The sequence below is a fragment of the Akebia trifoliata genome, chromosome 13, assembly GCF_017979445.1.
Source record: "Akebia trifoliata isolate Shusen 1 chromosome 13, ASM1797944v1, whole genome shotgun sequence".
Taxonomy (NCBI): Eukaryota; Viridiplantae; Streptophyta; class Magnoliopsida; order Ranunculales; family Lardizabalaceae; genus Akebia; species Akebia trifoliata.
In genome coordinates, this window is record NC_141387.1 from 1,601,095 (window position 1) to 1,622,719 (window position 21,625).

Consider the following 21,625-nt stretch of genomic DNA (forward strand, 5'->3'; position numbering starts at 1 on the left):
CGAGTGAATCTGGTCTTAATCCCAGGTTTGTGGTATCAATACCCACAAATTTCATAAATAGCAATAAACTTTACCATCGCCCACAGACCCAAGTTTACTTTACCAACAACCTTCTGAGTAACACTGTACAAACCCAGCTTTACGTTACCAAACACCTGCACGTGCCCAGGTTCACCAACAACCTTCTGAGTAAAACTGTACAAACTCAGGTTTAGGTTACCAAACACTGTATAGAACCAATTTTAGGTAACCGACTATCTCCAGAGTAACACCCGTCCTAACCCGGGTTTACGTTACTAACCACTTTTCAAGAAACGCCATAACCCGTGCAACGTATGCATTACACGTGTTGTTTCCATATAATTTAAAATATATTAATTATATTTGATAAGTTGATGTTTTGTAGATCCACAACCCTTAATTTTTTTTTAAGATAAGCATCAACACGCTTATGATCAGTGGGCCTAAACTATATTCCACGTGGCATGCAACCAAGACTTGGAAGTTATGATTTAAACACTCACATAGGAGTACCGGATACATACTATAAAATGCGGAAGTACTATTTATATGTCAGCCAATTATAAAACTTTCGCTCATACTCAGCTGTCTCTAACGAACTCTTCGTCTCCTCGAGAGGAAAACAGAGAGGAGGAGAACGGTGAAAGCTTGCAAACTCGTCTGTAATGGAGTCGAATAAGACTCCATCTCCCAATCCCAATCCCTCAAAAGAAGGGTCTGACGCCACTTCTTCAAACGCTGCTACTAATGCTGCTGCTGCTGCTCAGGCCAACAGAGAGAGGAACATATCTTTGGCAGAGCAGTTGATTCTCGAGCTCAGGGACCCTGAACTAAGAGAAAACGCTCTTCATGAGCTCTCAAAGGTTAGAGCTTTATCTTTATCGACCCCTCTATGGGTTTTGTTTTATAGTTCTCTTTGTTTAGAAATAAACGATCCCTGCTTTGGAATGTTTGAGGTTTGTATTTCTTATTTTTGATTGTTTGTTTATATGTTAGGTTTGAGAATCTTATTTTCAAATTGGGGAGTTTGTTTGGGTCATCATTTGATTGGTTAAATGACTCTTCAGAAACAAGAAATTGGGCTTCTGGTGTTAATGCATTTGGTGGTTTTATTCAAAAAGCTTGCGTTTTTGTAATTTTACATTGAAAAAAGCTTTCATTTTTGGTATCAAAACCACTGAAATCTATTGAGATAAGTGAACTTCAACTTTTCCAAAGCATTGTATGTGGCTTTATTTGTAAATTCTTGTCGCCCACCCAGGAGACCCTCATGCCTAGGCCATTTATAAACAGTTGCCGAAGCACTAGGTGTTAAAGCATTGGCCTTAGCCGTTGCATGTGTTGTGCAGAGGTCATCTCCTGTATTCAGGACACAATGAGAATTATTTGTGTCCTGATGGTATTTTTCTAATCAGATCGATGTTTTAAAAAAATATAACTTTGACTTAGGGTATGTTTGGTAACACTTCTGAAGTCTGAAGTCTGAAGTCTGAAATCTGAAGTCTGAAGTCTGAAATCTGAAATCTGGAATTTTGTTCTGGAAAAGTTGTTTGTTTATAATTTATAAGAGCTTCTGGTTACAAACAGAATTTTAAAACATAATGATCATTTTGACAATATTACCCTTCTGTAATTATAATAAATTGTTAACCAAAAAACATGCATAATGATGGTAATTTTCAAATTGAATTCTCATTCAAAATACAAAAACAAATCATTTATATATAAAATAATATAATTTTTTTTCCAATTTTCTGTTTTTCGTCTCTCTCATTTATATTATTCTCTCTCTCTCTCTCTCTCTCTCCAATTTATCAAAACCAAGAAAATACAAGAACCAAGTAAAACACAATAACCAATTAAACAAATCATACACTCTAAAGAGTCCATCATCCAATGACCAAGGAAATAACTCATACACCCTAAAGAGTCCACCTAAGGACTAAGGAAACAACTCATACACCTAACAAAACCTATCCATCTCTCTTTCTTTCTCTCTTTCTCTCTCTATTCGTCTAATGACCCAACTTTATGCAAGAAGAAAAATAAAAAAGATAGAAGGAAAGATAAAGAGAAGATGAAGAGAGAAATAAGGAAAGACGTTGAAAATGGTTCGATTTCTCCATAATGGGTTCGGTTGGTTATTTGAGATTTTAGGATTTTTGTTGAAGTTTTGATTTTTTATTTGGTTGTTTGTTAAAGTTTTGATTTTGGGTTTTTGTTGAAGTTTTGATTTTTGATTTGGTTGTTTGTTGAAGTTTTGATTTTGAGATTTTCTCAATATGAGATTCACATGCTATTAATCGATCAAGGAATAACAATAGAGTAGTAGATGCACATACCTTTGTAGATCTTGAAAGCCGAGTTGGACATGAAGGAGATGTAGAAGAGAAAGGAGAGGTAAGGGTTTAAAGATTTTTATAAAAGAGGGATAAGTGATGGAAATAATTATTTTGAGGAGGGTATTTTAGGTATAAAATATTTTTTCAGATTTCAGAACTTCGTCCAGCAACTTTTTATGGCTGATTTTTTTCGACTGAAAATGTCTTCTTGTTCTTAAATCTGAAAATAAACAAACAAGATTAAGACATCTGAAGTCTGAATTTTAATGGTGGACCACCTCCATTCAGACTTCAGAAGTGTTACCAAACACACACTTAGAAGGGAGACGGAGAAGGGTGGATCCCCTTGTGATCCTTTGCTCGTGATAGTAAAGATGATCGATCGCCTCCAAGGACGTATAGCCCATAAAGGGTGAACCTCGTAATAAATATCTGTGTTTGCATTTTTGTTCTTTGTTTCCATTGTGTGTTTGCTATTTCCTGTTGTTTCTCTTTTTTCCTCTGTTTTTTTCAGGGGCGGAGCTGAGCTAGTAAGGAGTTGGTGGGGACAATTGCCCCCACAAAACTTTGAGACACCCCCCTATATTTTCAACTAAGTACATGCCCCATTTGTCCCCACTCCCTCCAATTCCTCCCTGGCCCCTCTTCAATTTTTTGTTGATGACATTGCCTCTTGACTGGCCCTCTCTCATATACTAATTGGAAATGACCTAAATATCCTTTTCTTCAACTTCTAACCAAAAACCTCTGAATGTCTCCCTAAAACCATAGTTTGCCCGCACTACAAGAAAATCCTGGCTCCGCCCCTGATTTTTTTCTCATCTGTTTTCTTTATTGGTCTTGTTGTACTGTCTAAATCAAAAATTGCAGTGGGTTATGTTTACATATACATCTATTTTGCTAAAGCATTAAAAAAAATATTTTAATAGTAATAAATGATCAAGTTACATAATGATAATTGAAGGTGCCAACTTCTAAGTTGGTTAAGGTCAGTGAGTGTTCATACCACGACCCTGGTTCAAAATTCACCTTCACCCACTGATTACTAACCACTAACCCACTTGTATATCAAAAAAAAAAAGAGGTTATAGAATGATAATCATTTTAGTTATGTGTGCTACATATTCTATATAAATGTGCTTTACTTCTACTTTATTATTATTATTATTATTTGCATTCTTATTCTTTAATTCTTACAGATTAATTGAAGAAATGAATGGACCAACAATATGTTGCTTAGAATTTTCCATGGCTTTGCTTAGGGCTTAGGCTTCTCCTCGATTGAGTGAACCATGTTGAAAATATTTCTCTATTTTTCAATTTGTTAGTTCCAATAGATAAAGAACCAAATTTGGACCGAGGGTGGTGGGTTGAACACATTTTAACTTTTCATGTTTAAATGGCAATAGAATGTTTCCTTGTCAGCCAAAATGAACTCCGATTTTGCGTATCTTGGGGCAAAATGCTCTTTTTATTTTTATTTTATCATTGGAGTTTATTTTTATCAAGTTGGGGTGTCTAATGTTAATTTCAGCCGCTTTCTGTTTTGTGCTAAAAGAATTTGGAAGTGCTTAGGGTGAAAAACGAGCTTTTGTCCTTCATTGTAAACCATTTAATGTGTTACATTATAATTTGACATTTTGAAGTTAAGCATGATAAACTTATAAGCTCAACTTCATTGTTCCTTTTCTTTTCAGAAAAGAGAGGCTTTTCGAGATCTCGCCCCTTTGCTATGGAACTCTTTTGGAACAATTGCTGCACTCATACAGGTATGTTTGTGTTGTTTATACACATTCAGGTAACCCATATACTCATTTTAATTTGGAAAACATGGATTAGTTCTTAACTAGGCTTTTTGCAGCTGGTTGATAGCCATTTTCAGTCTTGTTTTATGTTACCTTTCTAATTTAATCACTTTTTTTTTTTTTTTTTTTTTTTTAAACTTATATTTGTTTTTTTTATACACATAAAAGTCTCTGTGGCCTCACTATTAAAGACAAGTTACTTTCTTCAAATCTAGGGAAAATTTTGTACTTGTAAGCATATATGTTTCATGTTTTTTTCCTGTGATGCATCCCACTGTATTGTTCTTTTTTTTTTTTCTTTTTAAACTTTTATTTACTTCCCCCCACTAAAATATCACCTTAGGCTAGCTTCTTTTTCAATGCTAGATCTTTGTACATTCTACATCTTTATTATTATTATTATTATTATTATTTATTTCTAAATAATTTACGTCTGTTTGCGACACATTCACATTCTCTTCTAACATACCACCTTACTTTTTGCACGATTGATGATTAACATCACAACTCACAACTTCTCATTTCTTGCAGGAGATAGTTGCAGTATACCCTTTACTCTTACCACCAACCCTCACCCCAATAACATCGAACCGAGTTTGCAATGCACTTGCTCTTCTTCAGGTTGTATTAATTTTTTTATTAGTTTTATGACATGGTATTCTTAACCTATCTCTTTTAACTAATCATTGTTGAATTTCTTGTTTGGAAGTAATTACATGTTTCTTTCATGTAATGATAATTTTTTATTTTTAAAAGGAATTTAATTAGAAGAGAGTGAGCAAATAAATGTGAAGGATGGAAGGGTGAGAGTGACAATTACTGAGCTCCAAATAAAGATAAAGAATATCAAAAGCTAGAAATGACAAGTTGCTCCCATCTAAACATAATCTTCAAAACTGACTCCCCTGAAATCATCAATAATGGAGGTCCACTGGTAGTCAAGATATTTGAACCTTTGTAGAATTGATTCCCCGGGCCGTCCTTGTTGTCATAGTTTCACTTTCTCCATAGAGAGCGAAGGATTTCAAAGATAAATAGGTTCCATAAGGTCTTCCCTCTAAAGTACAAGTCTTGGGTGGGTAAAGTAGCTTTCTCACCCACTATGCCCATTTTTTGTTTCTTGTAGGCAGGCTCAGTACTGTTTATTAGCTTTAATCTTCTTCAGAAGTGTTGCCAAAAAATCAATTTCCCAATCATTTAGGTTTCTCCTCCAACCCAAGCCTCTTTCCTCTCACTACCTATACATTGGATAATAACTGCTTCGATGATGACAGAGGATAGATCAAAGGAATTTGCAGTCGTAAAGGAGATCTTCGTTTCACGGATCTTCCCAAAATGCGCAATACTACTATGATCTGAGTGAAGCAAATGCCACCACCAAAATATAGTGGTTTTTTCATGCATTATATTTCAAAATATTAATGTTTTCTTTGCTTATTCATTATCCAGAAATAACTGATTAAGTTTTTTTTTTCCTTCAAATTTTTATTTATACAGTGCGTTGCTTCTCACCCACAAACGAGGGCCAAGTTTCTCAATGGTAATTTTTCTGATTCCTTTTCGACATATTTAATCCATTTCTTAATTAATCAATAGTTAAAAAAAATTTACACATTTTTATGAAGTTAAAGCATATTTAAAAGCCTGTGAGAGCTTATGGATGTGGAAGTATGTTGTCTGAGATTATCTTGAATTTAGGGTCCTAGCATGTTTTTTCGATTTTCATGGTAGGCATATGTTACTCCCTATACTTCAGTAGAAAATGAACATTATTCGTCTTGGGAGGAAGTCGTACATCTTTATTCTTACACAATGTTTTCAGACATTGAGGTATGAGGTTAAACGGTCGGTTGACCAGTGCTCTGAGGCGTAAGTCTCACAGGCATGGAATTTTACAAAAATAAATATAACTTATATAATTAATATTAAAAAAAAGGGTAGCCACTACATATTTTCGATTTTCAAGTTTCAAGTTTCAAATCCACAAAATACAATTCTAAGTTTCAATCCCCTAAATTAAAATAGTATGAGATGTTACAAAGAAAGAAATATTTTGTAACATTGAAAGTTCTTAGAATAAATAATTATTTTATATTTAAAATATAAGCTAAGCTTTGTTTTTTCAATGACTTTCTCTGCATAATACTAAATAGTGTTAAAATTATTCATGAATCAAATCAATTTATACAACTTACTTAGCATATATTACTATTTTATATTGAAATGCCAAGCCCTCTGCATGTTAGCAATAACAAGGAAATAGAAGAGAAGAAAGAAAAGAAGTAAATGAAGAAGAGAGAGGAAGAAAATAGAAAATTTTGTTAATATATAGTTTAAAAATAGGAAATTAACAAAAATAATCATGTGAGGTGTATGCTTCTGCCAAAAGGTTTCTCTTGGTCTGAATCGTAAGTCTTGGTTGTTTTCTTTTACGTTTTTCCCTTATGCCTCAAAGCATTTTTAATGAGCTTCACTCTGAAGCATGCCTTTTGGCATAACATCACACACATTTAAAAACACTATTCTTATTTTTCATGCATCAGTATTTTATCTTTGTAAATTGTTGACATAGTAGATGTGAAGCTGGATTGATGCAAGGTTTCAATTTTAACTAGGTGTAATGTGGGAGGATTTTTTTTTTTTTTTTTTTAAATTTCAAAGTGTAATATGTAAATTCAATTTGATCAAATAGTTTATAAGTTCAAAGGACTTTTACAGTTTTTACCTCGCTGAGCCTGTAAATATTATGTAAGTTTATTTAGAAAATCACTGTAAAAAAATGTTTTTCTTCTTTTTAGGTGCATGGTTGCAAGAAATTTCGTCAAATAATTAACTTTTAGATCCAAAACTTTATCTGCTCTCTGAGTTTGTTACACATGGATTATGGAGTAATTGTTTGACAATCTCTTCCATGAAGATGCATTTGGTACTATTTGTCTGGTTGAAAAATATAAGGAAATTGATGATTGAATATTTCCATTCTTTCTTTTGCAGCTTATATGCCTTTGTATCTCTACCCTTTCCTGAATACAACAAGCAAGACAAAACCATTTGAGTATTTGAGGCTTACCAGCTTGGGCGTTATTGGTGCACTCGTAAAGGTATCGAAGAGCTTGCAGATTATATATATATAATACTTGCAGATTGTATATTTCAAAACTTCTGGAATTCCCTTATTTTATACCGTAGACGACTTTCTGAAATAACTTGATCTCTAAATACATTTTGCTTCTAAAGTATATAAATGCACTTACATTTTCATTGAAAAGACGAAATTAACCTTATGATGTTCTAAAAATTACCCAATACAGTATACATGACTGATCTATCAACCATTCTTTCCACAGTTCGATAATGCATGAATTTTGAACTTGATCTAGATCAAAATAAAATGCCATATAACATTTGAAAATCTGTGAGCAAAAGTCCATTCGAATGTGTGCGTATAGGTATATGGTTCGTAATGTATGAAGACAAAGTTTTCATGTCAAGGCATATATCTCCATAGCTTTTCTTACTACCCCCATCCTCATCAGTTCCAGCCTTCCCCTTTCCCTCTTAGTGTTCTTGATTTTCACCAAACTTCTCCTTGTGCTGTTTTTGGTCTTCCTTCCCAAAATCTCATATACAATCATTTCTAATTTTGTCTTTCTAGTCTTACCACTATTTTGGATGAATGAGTTGGACTTGAACCCACAATCTCAAAGTTGCATTGCGATATATATCCTCAACACTTGTATATGAACATTTTTGGATCATTTAAGGGATTGACATTATTTAACATCGTCTGTCAAGCTGACACAATAATCCTCCTTTTATCTAGTCTTGGGATTGGCAATACAAACCTAATGTACACATTGGTGGAGTTTGGGAATGATTTTAATTTTAATTTTTTTTTTTTGCAGGTTGATGATACCGAAGTAATTCGTTTCCTTCTCTCGACAGAAATAATACCCTTGTGTCTGAGCAGCATGGAGATGGGTAGTGAACTTTCGAAAACAGTAAGTTACAAGACTTTCTTGATCAATCGTGAATATTTGACTATTTTTGGTGTCTCACTTTCCCAATAGAAACTTTGCATTTGTGTACATTCCTATATATTGGTTCCAGATACATCAATGTTTAGCAGATTATGAGATTTTAAAGATGATTCAATTATATTTTATGGTTTTTAATAAAGCACTTCGTTACAGGAAATTGTGCAACTTCCACATCTTTTAAATATTTCACTTCTCTCAGTGTTTGTGTCCTGGTATAGGTAGTGTGTGTATGTGTGTGTCGTTTGCTTTGCAAAAGAAGAATCAATGGGTTCCAAGAACATCATCTCCCCTCAGTTGAACTGCACTACCATACTGCCTCATATTCCTCGTTTAGAACCTTATTTTTATTGACTGATTTTGAGATTATTGTCAGAGAGCTATCATTTTGAAGCTAACATGCTTTTCAATTCTTACTCATTGACTCTTTTTTTACTGTACAGGTGGCGACGTTTATCGTTCAAAAAATTCTGTTGGATGATATGGGGCTGCGTTACATCTGTACAACACCAGACAGATTTTTTGCATTATGCCATGTTTTGGGAAGCATGCTCACAGCGCTTGCTGAAGTGCCCTCAGCCCGACTGCTTAAACATATAGTCCGCTGTTACCTCAGGCTTTCTGAGCATCCAAGGTTGGTTGATTAAATAATTTATGACCTGAATTCTTAGGTAGTAATGCCATTTTTATTTTGTAATTAACTTTTTTTTTTTTTTCATATGTATATTGGCATTGTTAAGTAATTTATGGTTATTGTTTCCACAATACAGGGGTTGTGAAGCATTAGGAAATTGCCTTCCTGAAAAGTTAAGAGATGCTACCTTCACCCCCATCTTTCATGTAAGTCCTACTTGTGAAATTTGTTAAGATCTCTATTCTTAAAATACCTCTCGCATAGGAATTGTATATTCAACTAGATGTATATTTCTATTATTATAATATTACGTCTTTTAGACTGATAGAATGCATTTTCATTTTGACTTTTGTTTAATCGCCCAAAACTTAGCGACCACCAAGGTTTTCTTGTTAACCATTGCCATAGCCTTCCCAATCCAACTTTGGGAGAGCTAAAATTGAAATTTGGTTGCCGATTTCCTTGAATTCTTTAGGTGATCATGGTTACCTCTACTTTTTTTTTCTTTTTCTTTTTTCTGTCTGACAATAATGCCCATTTCTTTGGGTTATGATGGACAGATCTAATAGTAGTCCCTAACTTCCTTTTACTTCCAATGCATCTTTCTAGGTGCTCGAAAATGGCAATAACCATATCATTGAACTAAACTTTGTGTGTTTTTATATTTATATTTATTTTTTCACTTTCAATTTCTTATATATATAAATATTTTTTTTTTCAGACTGACCCAAGTATCAAGCAATGGGTACAACAGCTCATCCATAATGTGTCAGCAGTTCAGGCTGGGGGAGGGGCTGATAATAAGCTGCGTGTAAGCCAAGCGAAAAACCAAGCAAGGGTTAAATAAAGAACCCTTAAGTGCGTCCCATTTTGCTTCCATGGGAACGTAAGTTTGATGTCAAAGTGGCAAGGGTGCCAGTGGAAGCAACCTTTTATATTTATCGCTTTTGAACTTATATATATATATATCGTAGGTGTGAACTTTGAGTAGTCCTTACATCGAGCAATTTCGTGTTGTTTAAAATGGTACTTATGTAATAATAAACAGCCACGCAGGTGGACTGGAAGACAAACTGAAATCAGTGTCTGAAGTTGCTGGATGGAAATAATGTTATCTTTTGCTCTCACCCTCCATCTTATTTTATTTATTTTTAAATATTCTTATTCATTTCTAGTCTTGTCAGATCATGCATTGTGTATGGCACAACCGATGCATGATGTGGCTCTTCAAGTACTTGTTTTGCATGATATTATGATATGGTTACTTACTTTGTAGGAGAGTGCATTAGTTAAATTTACAAGTAATAATAATGAAATTTTGTTTAAAAATTAGATAATGACAGAGATAGTTATATCACCCTTATGCATGTAATTGTTGGCCATGAAAACACAATTTGGAGTGTAAAATTAGTATAAATTATATCACTTCTTAAGTATTTGAAAGTAACTTTTAGCTCTAAAATTAACATTTTTCAAATTAAATGACTTTACAGGATCAGGACTCGGGACATAGATAGCCATTATTTATTTTTTTACTATGGTATCCATTTATCCTTCTCCTAGAAAACCACCTAATCCATTTTTTTGGTTTGGTTAGAAAAATAAGATTTTCTTAAATCTTACATTTCTTGTAGTGGTTATGAAATCAAATCCATTCTCCCTCTTTTATCTCCTCCCCCAACCTCTCCCACTGTTTCATTTTCCCTCTTTTTATGGTTTCTTTTCTTAGAACCCCCCCCCCCCCCCCAAAAAAAAAAAAAAAAAAAAAAAAAAACTTAGAAGATGGCTTTCATGCTTCTTTAATCTTAGTTGGAGTGCAATATATAAGAAAAGTTGTCCCAATAATTGAAAATCTAGAAGAAAAATTACAAGAAGCACCCATAGGAGGTGGTTGGTACAATTTTTTGTCTGTTCTAGTTTGTGCTTGTTTAAATGTTCAACTAATCACAAAGAGACATGATATCATCCTTGCTGCTTTCGTAGTTGATAGCCATGCGAGATAATTTTTATTCTTATTTTTGGTCATGTTATTTATCTTTTTGAGTATCCATAAATTGCTTAAATCTGTAGCTAAAATCATCTTCGAAAAATGCTCGAACTCAATGGCAAAAAATCACCAATCATACACTGATAGTTGGTTCATGGGACGGACTACCGACAACAAACATTTAGAGGTTTACATTAGGGTGTTTTTGTAAAGGATAGTTAAAGATGAGAATTGAACTCATGACGGTTCAACTTCTGAAAGTTGAACTTGAAAGTAAATATTAACTTTGGTGTTTGACAAAATAGAAGATGCAAAGAAATTTTGCTTCAACCTTCTTACCCTTTATAGAACTACCAGAAATTTCCCTTCATTATTTGATGGTATTAGTGGCAAATTAGTAGCCCCAATTTCGAAACGAGTACCCACAAAATCAATCTGAGTCTGCATATGGTTGAAATCAATTGCAATTTCATCCGCAATTTTGAGATCATCCGTTGGAAATCCAGCAAAAGGGTCCTATTACCAATGTTAGTAGGAAGGATAATCTCATTGGCAAAAACAACTTGAGAAGCAGAGACCAGATAAACATTGTGTCTGAAACCCACAATAGTTTTCATGATTTGAGCTCATCTAGACCATTGTTGAGGATCGTAGCTGTTGATTCAAGTTGACCAGCCTGGTTAGATGAGGCAGAGAAGTGAGCAGGGACTGGTGGTGGAGCTTGAGGTTGGGATATGGAGATGGGGAGAGAAAGGGAGATGATGAAGAAGATGCAGATGTTAGGATACTTGAAGGCAATGGCTGTTGATTTGAGAGAGAGAGAGAGTGAGGGCAGATCACGGGCTGGGAAGAGAAGAGAGAGAACCTGACGAGGTTGAGAGTTATTAACTTTCATCAAAATCTATGTAGGTTGAAATACTTGTAAAACTGCAAGTTGAAGAGTCTGAGAGTTCTTAACTTGCGTGGGTTAAATGTATCAAACACGCAATTTTAAGTAACAAGCGTGAGTCACAGACTCTCGCACACAGCTTTCCATTTACAAACACTCTGTAAATTGGATGGTTTTGATGATCACAACTACCATACCCATCCAATGGTGGTTTCCACTGCCATGGAAGTTGGTATTATACTTGGAGCATTACATATCAGTAAAACCTATATGATATTACACATTAGCTTGCAATCCCAATCACTACATTTGTTGTGCTTAAAACTTCAAAGAGCCAAAGTCCTTCCTTGTCTCGTGGAAGCTTTTCAAAATATGAAATAGGGGTGGAGAATGAGAACCTTAGATCTTACAAACATGAACTATTTAAGAAAACCAGAGAGCAATAGCAAATTCTAAACTGACTAAAAAAAATAAGAACTAACAAGTAAAAAATCGAATCTCCTATGCAACAGGGGACACTTCAGCCCACACAATTTCTTCCAACTCAGTCGCCTCCAAAATGCCCTCTTCGAGGTGTGATCCCAGTTAAAAATATCATCATCTCATTTACCCATGTAGAATGCCGATGTGAATGAAAATAATCCTTCTTGATATTGTATCTATCGGGAAGTCAATCCTTATTACACAGCCAGGACTTCAAATCAAGGCTGAGAATGAATCTTAGCAGACCCTTCTTTCCATCCTCTCTGACGAGCCCTTAGTTCCCACATTGCGGTAAGTCTCTTTTGTGAGGCCAATGCAGCTTCTGCCTTCTCCCTTGCCTCTTCGCAGGTCTCCATCCCTGAATTGCACTTGTCTGCCTCCTTTTGATATTGAGATGCCACCTTCTTAGCTTCAAGTAGTGCCATATCAGCCCGCTGCTGGTTTTCCAAAGCTTCAGCTTCTCGTAGCTTCAATTCCTCTGATAGGAGCTCTGTAAAGTTCTTCTCCATGTCTTCACTGACCTCCGGATCATGCTTCACACAATCTGCAAGATATACCAATAAAACTTATAGCTAAAACATCTTAAGAAGATGCAGAAAGATCGATAAAGATATTGTCCATAGAATTTGATGTGAAGTGTGTTTCTAGAATGCTATGTGACCAAGCATCCCAATCAAATTTCATAAACCTAAAGCAACACAGGTTATGCTTTATGGAACTGAATAATAGGGAATTGATAAACATATTCATTGATGAAACGTAGCAGAGAAGATGCAGATTAGATGAGTAAACAACTAATGAATAGCAAATAACAAATAAATGAAATCATGCAAATGTAGGTAGCCTCATAGTCATCGGTGATAAACTAGATTTGATGATGATGATGAAACACAAATGGACATTGTGATAAATGACAGTTAATTCCTCATATACCCTCGCATATATCATACCACATGAAATCTACTCAAAGATCGAATATAACTACCATGTCAATAAATTTTGACAGGTTTTAAGTTCTTGACAACTTGAATGAGGTAAAGAGCATGCAAATTTGATGTACCAATTGACAAAATGTCATCAACAATTATTTTTTATTATTTTTACGAATGAAAATGTCCCCAGATTGTTGAAGGTAGAAATGCTAAGCTTGAACCACAGACCCTTTTATGCCAATGAAATGGCATGGAAAATCTATCCATCTATTGTTTTTCCAACACAGTTTTAGCCTGGAGTTAGTTGTGGAATGTGATCACTTAATCTTACGAACTTAAGTGATCTTTTTTCATCAAATAAATATCACCACATCACCCCATTAAATAGTTAGAAAGAACAATCAACCTCCCATGAATACTGATGGTGAATTATTCAGAACACCTGAGGCATCTGACAAAACATGTAGGATCCAAAAAGAGTTAACACCTTGGAAACACTACACAATGAAAGGATGCACAATACAGATTCCATTGAAGCACATAGGACACAGTGCACTTTGGGCAAGCACAATAACACTTCAACTGATAATACATGTAACCTCTAGTTGCATGTATGCATCTCAACTTCATATGAACATGACAACCTCAACCTCAAGAAAGATGCTAACAGTAAATCAGATTTCATATACCAATCACCACCTTCTTTACATATAACTTGCACAAGGAAATCTAACCTGCAAGGGAAGAGTTGCTCAATCCTGCAGGAAAATAGATTCAGGAAACAAAGATAAGCATTTGTTAGACTGGCTGAGATCAAACAGATTAAGGAAAATAAATGAGTAATACGAATTATGGTGCAAAATATAAAAAATAAAAAGACTAGCCTCCAAGTGATTCATAGAAAACCATATGTAAGAAGATTGGAAAAAACAGGCACATAGAAAATGACATATTTTAGAAGACTGTCTAAAAGATAAACATGTGAAACAAATATAATTCAGCACAATGTTTATCAATAGGAACTTATATTGCTCCCAAAGATGGGATTATGTTCATAAAAATCAATCAGTCAACAAAGTCTTACAACAAGGTGAATAATATTAGATGGTCGACTATATAATGATCCAGTTCCTCCACTCATTATATGCTCCCCTAATTTCTACTCATAATTTTCTTCCTCTCTTTTTTTATCTTCTTTGTTCTTCTAACGACATGTATGACCCAATGATGCGTACAAGAAGATCTTACAATATATTATGAATAATCATGACACATTTAGATCCAAATTAAAAGATAGCACACGGGAGTATTAAACCGAATGACAAGAGAAAAAATAAATAAAACTATTGATATATTAATCAAGTAAATAAAGATGAAGTATTTGCACAAGTTGGCATTTATCTGTGTTGTGTAAATGTCTTCTATTCTGATTGAGCTTGGGCTTCAAGAGGTAAAACAGTATCAAAGGAGACTTTTTCCGAAGTGAAGTGGGCTCGGCCTGAAGGGCCCATGTGAGATTTGGGGGCAGCACCCCCGAGGCAAATTTTTTTGAAGGTATATAGGTAGTCTTTTGGGGAAAGTCTTCTAGGGTTTTCTATTTTTGGGAGAGAAATATTTTCTCTTCTCTCGGTTTTTGCTAGAGATCTCTAGGGTTGTAATTCAGAAGAATATAGTGCGATTGGATTTTGTTCTGATCCGTGGATGTAGGCACACTGCCAAACCACGCAAATCCTTGTGTTTTTGCAATTATTTATGTTCTCTTTGCTGCTTCGTTTATTCACAATCTGAAAGTTAAATTGACATGGAAGAAGGAGAAAATTCAGTAAAGACACTATTTTGAGAAAAAGTTCTACTAGTTTGATATCTACTTTATTATAATTAGCACGAACCTCGCAAGTAAATTCTTCTGAAAAGTAGGTAACTCGGAAAACCCATATAATAAGGATATTCCAATTTCGGAGACCACATGACGACACACTTCACCAAAGAAATCTTTAATTTTTTCAAACATTTTTTTTCCTAAATGTATCTAGCTCGTAAGGATCAGCAAGCCAAAGATGGGTTTCTTTGTCACCACTTTCACAGTCATAATTATGACAGATCTGTCAAAAAAACCCAAATTAGGCTTCTTTAATTTTTTAAGTTCCCTATAAAACTAGGGTTTACAAATCAAGAATTATCATTTATTACTAAGATGCTGAAATTAGCACGAAATCAATCAAATAAGAAACAAAAGATCTAAGCCGATAAAAATAAAATAAAATAACTAAAATTGATTGATGATTGTTACCTTGAGGCATGGAGAGAAGGGGTTGAGAAGAACAATCGCAATTGCAGGGAGGACAAGAAACAACAGCAGATGAAGAAGCTTGTCTCACAGCGGCCAAACCCTCTGTAAAGTGCCAGTACAGAGGAGGACCCAATATATAACCAAACAAACAAACAGCCATTAAAGCCACAGAACCCTTCAACACGGCCGGGCTACACGAACCACCAGGCCGATTGATAGCCATATCTGTGTGGGCAATTTGAAGAGGAGATCTAGAATTCTAGATTTGAAGAGTTTAATAGAGGAAAAATCAACGATTCGGTTCGTGTAGATCGGACTGGTGGGATTAGGGTTTTATGGTTTTTTTTTTTCTCTTTGTTTGGCGATCTGAGATTGAAAATTGTTCGAGATCGAGAGTGAAAGTGTGAAAAATCTAATAAAAAGTTAACAACAGTAACTAACCTTCTTTGTATTTTTTATTTTATAGACCTTTAGGTTTTGGGTTAATATTTGAGATGCCCATTGTTTCAGACTGCAACACACGCCCCTTGACTGTTAGGTCTTTTGCGAATGACTAACGAAAAAAAATACTAAATGACGGAAATACCCTTATTTTCACACCCTTTTGCCCTTAAGCCACCATCTTTTTTATCTCCAAGGGAAAAATGTTTTACCCTTGTCTTCGACCTTTAAAAAAGGCCTAAAGTCAATCCCAAAAAACAGTAAAGCTTCATAAGATCTTTCTGTTCAGATATGAAAATAATGTGCAAGGTTTTAGAAATCCTTTAAAGGTGTAAGGACAACTCAATCCTTTAAATCTCTGGTGAAGGATCATTCTTGAATCTGATATGTTTTTGATCATCTAATTGTTAAAATATCATCGTGTCCTACTAGAGAGTTTTATATAATTATTTATTATTATTATTCTAATACGATGATCGAAAAGTTGCCTATAGTATTAACAAGAAGTCAAAACATATATCTTGTTTTTGATAAAGCAACAATTAGGGGAAAAAAAAAAGGCGAAGTAGCAATTTTCATAGGTTGAAGATGAGGGTATTTCTGTCATTTAAAAAGATTGTTAGTCTTTGAAAGAAGACTAATGGTCAAGGGGTATGCCATCAGTTTGAGAACAAGGTGTGAAAAAGTCACCACAACGTGGAGGGGCTAGTTCTAAATTACAGTGAACAAGTTTGGGGGTTTACTTTTAACTTCCTATAAATAAGTCTCCTTCGATTTAAATAAGTTGAGTGGAGCCTCTTGATAGAGACCCTAAGTGGAACCAGAACCGATTTCAGCATTAAATGTTGGGATCTATGAATTTTTTATAATTGTTTGGTTAATTTAGACACACCCCTCCAGGTTTTGGTGAATATTTGAGATACCTCTGTTCTAAAACTCATGACATACCCCTTGACTCTAGTCTTCCATGAGAGACTTTTTTAAAAAGAAAAAAAAAATTCCATTATCTTCAATCTCTTCTACCCCTGATGTAATTTTTTTTTTTTTTTTCTATTAGACTTTGGTCTCTAATCCATCTTGTTATGACTTCAAATGGATATGGCTTAGTGCTTTCTTTCTATACCACTAAAACCTAGGTGCTTTGGTGTATTGGTTGGGTTCGTATAATTTGTATCAGTAGTTTCACCTCATGGAGTTGTCCAAGCCAAATATATATAAATTTAATATTTGGTACTACGTATCTAAAATTTAAGGAATATCATGAGGATATCAAAAGTTAATTTATAAAAATTTATTGAAAAATTAAGATAAATTGTGAATCTAGTTATCGAAAACACTAGGTGGTGACTCTATCCCCGTTATACATATATGTATAACGAGGGTTATCCGGATTTACGTCCGACTAGGGGGATCAGATGAGTCAGGGCTAGAGCCAAAGCATATGGGTCCTTGCCCTAGGCACGTGCAACGCCCGCACATCACAAGCATCAGGTAAGTGAGAGAACGCCCTCGCGGGTGGCCTCAAAGAGATATTGCTTATATTAGGTGTCAGACACACAATCTACAGACTCTCACCGCTTACTAGATCTGAAATTGCCATTGAGCCGCCCCTTTGGGGTTAAGTATAGAAGTATTGTTCTATAATACCAAAATGTTTAATTTTATATGAAGTACCTAACCATACTAGCCACTTTTAACACAACCTTACCTTTTTTCTTCTTCTACTTACTAACTAAACCTGAAAATGAATGACACTAACATTAAGAAAGGCACATGTTACAAATACCTACTATATTATGTGACCCACCTGACGTGTTTCTAACATTAATTGATTGTCAAAATATATAATTTCAATAACCTACTTGGTGTTCTTGTACAAGTTAATATGAAAAAAAAAAAACCAAAAGGGTTTGTATTATTAGATGTTTCTTTGATGGGTTAGAAAACCTAAAGAGAATCAAACTCTTGGCCTTCTCTTTCACCCTAAGTAAACGTTATTGATTTACTCGTTTTAATTAATATTAAGACACACTTTATTAAGTAAGGGAGGAGAGAATGGAGTCAAGAGAATGCCAAACTATTGACAAAGCTTGGATCGTGGATTTCGTTCTTCGACAATTGGGAAAATGGAGTATGCAAAGTACGCGATATATGATTATTTTAGTTTTGTTTCTATTAATTCATTCGAGTATCACATGATTCCAAGTGATTTTGCATGTTTAGCAAATCACATTAGTGTATAAAAGTAGAAATATGTAGTAAAGAAACAAGAAGGGAAGGACACCCATGAATAGAAGGACATGGCACCCTTCTTTCTTCTTCAACAATAACAAACACAAACTAATGGAACCTAAACTTATATCCAAAGCATATCATGCAAATAATTAAAACCATACTCAAAAGCCCTTATGATAGAACCCATGAATCCTTTTCCATGAATCCTCTCTTTGTATCTTCAATTGCTTATAGAAGTTCCCGATAAATGTTTCCGCCTTCGTAAACAGCTCTTGTCCACTAAGGCTTCCTTCCTCTTCTTCTTCCTCCATCGCTTCCACTTCGGCTTCCCCACCTCCTATAAAGAAGAGACTTGGCATGGAAGGGCACTTCTTCACATTACGTGCCTTAACACCTGACACGATCTTTGCAGATTTCGACTTTTCGATTATCTTCACCTTCTTTTCGGTTAAGTCTTTATCGGTGAGAGTATCAAACTTATTGCTAGAAGACGCTTCTCGTACTATAACAGGTTTAGGTGCATTAACAATAGGTTTAGTGTCCTCTTGAGGTTTAAAGAAGGAAAGAAAACCACCTTCTGAGACTAAAGTGAAAATAAGAAGATTAAGAAGGAAATAACGATACGGATGCCTCATCGAGGTCGATAAAAGAGGAGTGATGAGGAAGAGGAGAGTAAGTAGAGATAATTTGATTATTTGAGACTTCTCCATGGCTTCTCCTGAGTGAGTGAAGTTGTGAGGGTGTGGGATGGCTAATGGGTGAAGAAGGTGATAGTAGTAGTAGTAAAGAGCATGCGAGGGCTTGTACATTTATAGTGTGTGTGTGTGTGTGTGTGTGTGTTAGAGAGAGAGAGAGAGAGGTGGAAAGTCATGTATAGAGAGTGGTTTAGATAGTAAAACATGTGAGGGGAAGGTTGAAATTTAATTGGGCGAAGCAGGATAAGGTCGGTGGGCAAAATATTCCTTAACTTTTTGGACCTTCACGTATGAATGGTGATTGGCCCCAAGTTGATTGTGAGTAAGTGGGACCCATTTGAGGAGGCCCTTTAGGGTATTTGTTTTTGGGCCCAGAGAAAGAAATAAGCAAAACCGAATTTTTTACGCTAAGTGCAACTTGGATTAGTGCATATGTGGGCCCTCTCTGTCTCTACCTTTTGACTGGTCTGTATATATTTTTTTGAGACTTAATGGGCTAGGATTTGGACAGGCCCATTCATAAAAAAACCCATTATCAGGCCTTGGTTAAAGGATGATTTGGATATCCAGTCAAATAATTCAAATTCCAATTACAAAGAAAGGCCATACATCATGGTGAGCTCGATACCCCATTGTAGGCTCAACTCTTTTAGGCAGATTTTTTAAATTAAATTTTAATTTTCAAATCGTACACATGTCACTTCAAGATTAAAAAACAGTTGAATTTCACTAGAAACGAGAACAGAAGAGGACTAACAAAATCTCTTAGTCGATTCCAATACACAAAGGGGATCAACTATGATCTCAGGATTCACGGAGACAAGCGTCATGGGTAAAGGAAACTTGGCATAATAAAATGAATAAGATATATAAAAAAAGGTAGAAAAATAAATTTATTTATCAAATTTTTAGTTAGCAATACTACCATATTATTATGTGACTTGAACGATGAAGTAGAATTGATGGGTACTCCACTTGTCTAGAAATCGAGGTGAATGATCAGTGCAAGTATTAGTTCCCGAATAATTTTTAGTATATCTATTATGGGCCTTGAAATCATTTAACCCCATCTGGTAGGATAGTTAAGTCCAACTAGGGCTTAAAATGGGTTGAGTTTTGGCTAGATATGAATATATCCATATCCATATATATTAATATTCAAAATTTTATCCGAATCAAGATCTGGACCCGACTCAGATTCTATTAGTTAAAACCATATCTGAACCATTTTAATTTCACTAAACCAAATTCGGATCTGACCCGACTGAATTAATTGATTTGGTTGATTGAGTAGACGTCACCGTTTTTAGAGGGAGGCTTTAGTCACTGTGCCCAACACTTGTTATTTGAAGAAAAATATATAAATATAATTTTCAAAGTAATATATTATTCGAATCTAGGTGAATATAAGGTTGGATTTGTATATGATTTGGACCTAACTCAGGTCAAGGAACATCAACCCATATCTAACCCATTTTTATTCAAATATACTCAAAGGAATCAAATTCATTAAATTCAGATTCAAATTTCGAAAAAAATTCAACCCATTTTATGCCCTAAGTCCAGCCCATCAGGAAAGTTGGGAATTGAAATATGTGTCCCTCCCTCTCTCTTATCTCATTTTGGTGGAACCTCCTCCACACCATTACATAGATGCTTGTGGGATCTTTTTCACATTAAACATCAATTTCTAGTCTTACAAGTATTTAGATTCTAAAAGGTGGACCAGACCTTGAGAAGATACCTTGCAAGTACCCATTAGAGGGTTCTGACCTGGCACTCCTTAATATTATCCAAATCTTTCTCTCTCTGTCAACCTAGATTTTGATAAAGGGTAACAATGGAATATTTCTTGTCATACTAAAGAAGTATAGATCCTGTACTCCCAGGAGTTAGCTAGCTACCCAACTCCCTCCCTCCTAAATGCAACACATTTGCACCAGAATCAATGATAATCAACCCACACCAGTAGGACTATTGTTGACTCTCTCAAGGTCTTAGGTGTTGACCAGTCATTTAGCAGATTAACATGAGAATATGATAAAAGTTCCTCTTAAAAAGGAAGATTCTTTGTGGATAGCTCCCATGTTATCCACCTCTAGATAACTTCTTGTTCATATTTTCATTCAGGGGAAAAGAATTATAAAAATAAAAATAAAAATCACTGTACACTGTTTTTTTTTTTTGGGGGGGGGGGAATTACTTGAAGGACCGTAGCGAAGGGATTTTTTTCTAAATAGTCTCTAAGTTTTGGACATTTTCTTCATAATCCATTTGGTAGAACTTTTTTTTTTTTTTCTTACTAGTCCCCCGTTTTTGGCGAGCTCACAACCTTTCTTTTTTCGAGGTAAACATTTTTGTTGTCGAGCTCGCTAATTTTTATTGTTGAATTCGACAATTTTTTAAAAATATTGAACTCGACAGTAAAAAGTGGTGAACTCAAAGCTGGTAAAACCCACACATCTTTGTTTTTTGAGTTTTTCCGATTAAAATACATGAAAAAATCGATTAAAACTCGAGATAATGACTTGTCTAGATGATATCAAACCAAAAGAACCGTCCTTGATTGTTTTTTATCCTAAAACAAAGAAAAAAAGTTGAAAACCCCCTTGAAAATGACTTCTTCCTTCTTAAATCATTTCCGATAGAATGAAATCTATGAAACTTGATTAGGATACCAAAAATCCAATTTTTTAGGATGAAAACAGTGAGATTGAACAATTAAGACATTCAACCGTAAGAAGTGGTGAATGGGGATTAGGGATTGACTAGGAAAAAAAAAAGATTTTACTAAATTGAGTACTAAGAGAAGCACAAAAACTTGGGTACTATTT

At 34.8% G+C, this 21,625-nt stretch overlaps 2 protein-coding genes across 2 annotated transcripts; one reads left to right on the forward strand and one right to left on the reverse strand.

The window, feature by feature from the left end:
- The first annotated feature begins 587 nt into the window (after nt 1-587).
- Nucleotides 588-9,966, forward strand: LOC147387197 (uncharacterized). The gene is made up of 9 exons (XM_086420621.1): nt 588-884; nt 4,061-4,132; nt 4,700-4,789; nt 5,666-5,708; nt 7,163-7,269; nt 8,074-8,169; nt 8,649-8,839; nt 8,976-9,045; nt 9,561-9,966. Exons 1-9 carry the CDS (start codon nt 687-689, stop codon nt 9,684-9,686), a joined length of 993 nt encoding a protein of 330 aa, XP_086276747.1. The 5' UTR covers nt 588-686; the 3' UTR covers nt 9,687-9,966.
- A 2,003-nt stretch (nt 9,967-11,969) lies between these two features.
- LOC147387198 (uncharacterized) lies at nt 11,970-15,815 on the reverse strand. The gene is made up of 3 exons (XM_086421121.1): nt 15,421-15,815; nt 13,865-13,888; nt 11,970-12,742 (listed from the first exon to the last, which is right to left on the reverse strand). Exons 1-3 carry the CDS (start codon nt 15,641-15,643, stop codon nt 12,417-12,419), a joined length of 573 nt encoding a protein of 190 aa, XP_086277247.1. The 5' UTR covers nt 15,644-15,815; the 3' UTR covers nt 11,970-12,416.
- Between the last annotated feature and the right edge of the window lie 5,810 nt (nt 15,816-21,625).